Source organism: Pteropus alecto, unplaced genomic scaffold (assembly GCF_000325575.1).
Source record: "Pteropus alecto unplaced genomic scaffold, ASM32557v1 scaffold30, whole genome shotgun sequence".
Taxonomy (NCBI): domain Eukaryota; kingdom Metazoa; phylum Chordata; class Mammalia; order Chiroptera; family Pteropodidae; genus Pteropus; species Pteropus alecto.
In genome coordinates this window covers 3,175,558-3,180,926 of record NW_006429782.1, presented here as the reverse complement: position 1 = coordinate 3,180,926, position 5,369 = coordinate 3,175,558, and the positions used below count along the sequence as shown (strand labels likewise).

The window sequence follows — 5,369 nt, the reverse complement described above, 5'->3', positions numbered from 1 at the left end:
GCAGCCCATCGAAGGTAGCACGCCAGCCCCAGCTCCCTCCCGCCCTTCCGCGTTCTCCAGACAGCGCAGGACCCCGCACCCCAGGGCCAGCGTGCACAGACTAGGGGACACACAGGGAAACCGGAGCCTGGTTCTGGTCTCAGGCCTGGTCTGGCTCCAGTCAGAGGCCGCTGGGAATTTTTAGATATGTGTATAATCGTTGTCCGTTATGGTTCTATCTGTTCCTCCACGTCGCTGGTTCTCAGCTGGGGCAGTTCTGACCCCTGGGGAGATTTGACAATGTCTGGGGATGTTTTTGTAGTCACACATTGGAGGACGGGGATGCGAGTGACACCTGGCGGGTGGAGGCCCAGGATGACACTCAACCCCTGACGGTACATGGGATGCCCCCCCTGCAGAGAATGATCTCGCCCCTCCGCAGCCCTGCGCCCCACCGCAGCCCTGCACCCCACCGCAGTCGTGCTGACAGGAGAAACGGAGCACATGCCGCGACCTCATGGGGGCAGATTGGGGCAGTCCCAGAGGGCTTCCCGGTGGTTGCGTGGAGCCTGCTTAGAAGGACGGGGCACCCCACCCATCCCCGGCTTCTCGTCCTGGCTGCAGGCGTGGTGGGCAGTGACTACATCAACGCCAACTACGTGGATGGCTACAGGCGGCAGAATGCATACATCGCCACGCAGGGGCCACTGCCCGAGACCTTCGGTGACTTCTGGCGTATGGTGTGGGAGCAGCGCTCGGCTACCATTGTCATGATGACGCGGCTAGAAGAGAAATCACGGGTGAGGCCTGGAGCCCGCTGCCCAGGGCCCCCAGCCAGCCCCGGCCCACACTCACGTCTGCTCTGCTCTCGGTGCAGATCAAGTGTGATCAGTACTGGCCCAACCGGGGCACGGAAACCTATGGCTGCATCCAGGTCACGCTGCTGGACACCATCGAGCTGGCCACGTTCTGCGTGCGGACATTCTCCCTGCACAAGGTATGGCTGGGGCGGGGCTCGTGGCTGTGGGAGGAGTGAGGGGCGGGGCTAGCGGCTGTGGGAGGTGTGAGGGGCGGGGCTAGTGGCTGTGGGAGGCGTGACAGAGGCTGGGGGACAACAGGCCCCAGCGCCTCCCCTGGGGGCTCCCCATCAGACAGAGGTGACCAAGCGTGTTGACCCCTCATGAAGCCCACTTTATGGATGGGGAAACTGAGGCTCAGAGGTGGGTACCTCTTGTCTCTGGCCACAGCAAGAGGACAAAACCAGCTGACCCCAACTTAGCAATGAACTTGGTGTCTTCTCTCCATCCGTTCTGCCCGAGGTGTTACCTACGCTCTTATTCTCTGGCCTCACCCGCCCTGGGCCTGTGACGGGGTCCTGGCGGAGTCTGAGCCCTGCCCTTAGGGTGCGCTAAGCCTTGGGCGGCGGACTGAGCTGGGGAGACTCTGCTGGCCTCACATAGTTGGGGTTGGGGTGGAGCAATCTGCAGATGGGGGTTTAACTGAGGGCCGCTGTCCACGGCGTGGTTCCCTCTGGCTTCCACATCAGTGGTTCTCACTTGGGGCAGTTAGCCATCCAGGGGCCGCTTTTTATTGTCGTGATGGGGAGAGGAGCTGCTTCCGGCACCGTGAGGACCCTCAACCCCAGTCAGGTCCTCTCTCAACATCAGCACACGCCTGGCCCGAGTGCCGGAAAACTGAGTAGACAGACCAGAGGGCGTGAGGGTTCTGGGTTCGTTCACGTGTATGAAGCATACACTGGTCAGGCCTTGACTTGGGTACCAGGACACAGCGGGGTCCAAGAGAGACAAAATGTCCTGCCCTTGTGGGGACAAGACACGGACAAAAATTGAAAATGTCAAGAAATCTATTTTTTTTTAATTAATTGCATCGGGGTGACGTTGTAATAACATGTAAGTTTCAGGTGTACTTCTTTATAACGTGACACCTGCGCAGTCCGTTGCGTGCTGACCACCGACATCTGTCTCCTTCCGTCACCATGCACGTGACCCCCTTGACCCTCTTCGTCGTCCCCCTGCCCCTCTTCCCCTCTGGCGACCACCATTCTGTTTCTGTATCCATGAGTTTGTTTCTTTGTTTTGTTTGTTCATTAGTTTTAATATTCCACGTACAGATGAAATCATATGATTCTCGTCCTTTTCTTTCTGACCTATTTAACTTAGCACGATACTGTCAGGGGCCATCCGTGTTGTCACAAATGGCAGAATCACATTTTTTTACTGCTAAGTAATATTCCGCTGTATACACATACCCCATCTCCTCCATTATCCATCACCTGTCAAAGGACACTTCGGTGGTTTCCGTGTCTTGGCTACCATGAATAATGCTGCAGTGAACATTAGGGTGCACGTGTCTTTACAGATAAACGTTTTCAGGTTTCTGGGGTAGACACCCAGAAGTCGAGTCGCAGGTGACCCCTAAGTCCCGGCCACAGTGCCCGGAAGGATGGAGGTGCCATCCGCTGAGATGCAGGGAGCCGGTTTGGAGAGAAGGTTGGAGCGCAGTGTTGGCCATGTAGTTTGAGCAGGACAGGAAACTTTCCTTGTGAAGACCCCTCAGTGTCCAGGGGTCCCTGAGGGGCGTGGTGGCCTGGAGGCCATGAGTTCGGGCGTCCTCTGCACGTGGGTGTGGGCTGCAGTGACGGGCGGTGACCCTGTCGTCCTCAGAATGGCTCCAGCGAGAAACGCGAGGTCCGACAGTTCCAGTTCACGGCGTGGCCAGACCATGGGGTGCCTGAGTACCCCACACCGTTCCTGGCCTTTCTGCGGAGAGTCAAGACCTGCAACCCGCCGGACGCCGGCCCCGTCGTGGTCCACTGCAGGTGCGCCTGTCCGTCCTCCTCACCCGACACCCGTCTGTGCCCTGCCCCTCACCCTCTGCCAGTCTGCAACCCACCCCCCACGCCCGCCCCCTCTCCCGAGGGCCCCTGACCGCGCGCTTGTCCCCACAGCGCTGGCGTGGGCCGCACCGGCTGCTTCATCGTCATCGACGCCATGCTGGAGCGGATCAAGCCGGAGAAGACGGTGGACGTGTACGGCCACGTGACGCTCATGCGGTCACAGCGCAACTACATGGTGCAGACCGAGGACCAGTACAGCTTCATCCACGAGGCCCTGCTGGAGGCCGTGGGCTGCGGCAACACGGAGGTGCCGGCCCGCAGCCTCTACGCCTACATCCAGAAGCTGGCCCAGGTGGAGCCTGGAGAGCACGTCGCGGGCATGGAGCTCGAGTTCAAGGTGGGAGGACTGGGGAGGCCTCCGTGAGTGGCGGGGGGTGGCTGTCAGGAGCCGGGGACCAGAGTTGGGGGGCGGTGAGCCCCTGCCTGCTGCTGGACCCTGAGCGTTCCGGCTGGAGGCCGTCCTGACGGCCGCCCCGCCTCCTCGTCCCCACAGCGTCTGGCCAACTCCAAAGCCCACACGTCACGCTTCATCAGTGCCAATCTGCCTTGTAACAAGTTCAAGAACCGCCTGGTGAACATCATGCCGTACGAGAGCACGCGGGTCTGCCTGCAGCCCATCCGGGGCGTGGAGGGGTCTGACTACATCAACGCCAGCTTCATCGATGGCTACAGGTACCTCACCTTTGCCCAAGGTCCCAGCCTTGTCCCCAAGGGGCTTCTGTTATTGCCGGGGTGACAAAGCTGGACACTGCCAGCCCTGTGCAGTCACAGCCGAAGGCCCTTTCTGTTTGTATTGAACCGATGACCGCTGTCCACAACGTGGTTCCGTCTTCTCTTCTACATCAGTGGTTCTCAGTCTAGGCAGTTCTGCCACCCGGGGAAAATCGACAATGTCTGCGGACGTTGGTGATTGTCGTGACGAGAGTAGGGGAGGTTGGCTCCTCCAGCGTCTGATGGGTGGAGGCCAAGGATTTTGTTCAGCACTCTCTAGTGCGCCCTCAGCAAGGGTGATCCAGCCTCGAATGCCAGCACCGCTGAGGTAGAGAAACCTTGGCCAGGGGAGGGTGTCCAGGCGGAAGGTACGGCCTGTGCAGAGGCCTCGAGGTGAGGGAGAGCTTGGCGTGTGCAGACAAGTGAGGGTAGCTTACTGGCACCTGCGGGAGAGGTCAGCGCCGCCCATGGAATCTTTGGGGGTGCTGAGTAAGACGGGGCGGAGATGGTCCACTGGCCACCTTTCCGGGGCAGGCAGGGCATGGCTGCCGGAGGCGGCATCAAGCCGGTTAGAGGCCCGGGCTTCCCCGCAGCCGCGCCCTCACCGTCCCCACCCCGCAGGCAGCAGAAGGCCTACATCGCCACGCAGGGGCCACTGGCAGAGACCACAGAGGACTTCTGGCGCATGCTCTGGGAGAACAACTCGACCATCGTGGTGATGCTGACCAAGCTGCGGGAGATGGGCCGGGTAGGCGGGGGCCGAGGAGGGCAGGCGGGGGCCCGGTGGGGCCCCAGACAGGGCTGACCACAGCTGCCGCCCCCTCCACAGGAGAAATGTCACCAGTACTGGCCGGCCGAGCGCTCCGCCCGCTACCAGTACTTCGTGGTGGACCCGATGGCAGAGTACAACATGCCTCAGTACATCCTGCGGGAGTTCAAGGTCACGGACGCCCGGGTGAGTGCGGCGCCGGGCTGGCGGGCCGGGCTCGGCGTCCACCTGGTGGTCTGGACAGCGCATCCCGAGCTGAGGGCAGAGCAAAGGTCCAGGGGTGGGAACCAGCCTGGGAGGTGGTGGGGAAAAGAGCGAGTTGACCAGTTGACCAGTCTCCTACCACCAGGTGGGTGGAAAAGAGGGCCAGGCCCCTGTGCTGCCCCCGTCGTGTCCCCATTGGAGCAGGCACGCACCACTCACTGGGGAACATGGCCCAAGGGGGTCACATGAAAGGGGGGTGGGGTGTGCCCTGGAAGCAGCCACCGTGGAGGACCATGTTAGGGGCTTGGAACCTGGGTGAGAGAGATCAGGGGTGCTGGGCAGTGGGAACGAGCTGTGGGACAGAAAAGGGTGGTGAACGGTGGCAGTCGGCACCACGGGGTGGGGAGGGGTGGGAGGGGGAAGGGCGGTCAGCACGTGGCCGGTGGCCAGCGGAGCCTGACAGAAGGAGCAGCAGCGTGAGCTGCAGTGCGGGCTGGTGCGTGAGGGGCCGCCGGGCAGCTGGGATGTGGGTTTGCAGCATGAGTGGGCGGGCGTGCGGCTGGACGGCAGGGGCGGTGGACACAGGATGGTGTCAGGTGGGAGGAAGACGGGATCGGAGCATGGGGTGCGTGCCCGACGGGCGGGAATGGGGTGCATGCCCGACGAGCGGGAATGGGGTGCGTGCCCGACGAGCGGGAATGGGGTGCGTGCCCGACGGGCGGGAATGGGGTGCGTGCCCGACGGGCGGAAATGCTGGTGGAACAGGGGCTACAGGCCGGCGACTGCGAT

General features: G+C 61.9%; 1 protein-coding gene across 1 annotated transcript in view; it reads left to right on the top strand.

The window, feature by feature from the left end:
* PTPRS (protein tyrosine phosphatase, receptor type S) overlaps nucleotides 1-5,369 on the top strand; it is a 59,843-nt gene that overhangs the window by 51,083 nt on the left and 3,391 nt on the right. Inside the window, 8 exon segments of the mRNA XM_025043172.1 lie at nucleotides 5-14; nucleotides 604-779; nucleotides 857-976; nucleotides 2,664-2,818; nucleotides 2,948-3,233; nucleotides 3,390-3,568; nucleotides 4,229-4,355; nucleotides 4,437-4,562. Of these exon segments, the coding sequence (XP_024898940.1) occupies nucleotides 5-14; nucleotides 604-779; nucleotides 857-976; nucleotides 2,664-2,818; nucleotides 2,948-3,233; nucleotides 3,390-3,568; nucleotides 4,229-4,355; nucleotides 4,437-4,562 (1,179 nt within the window).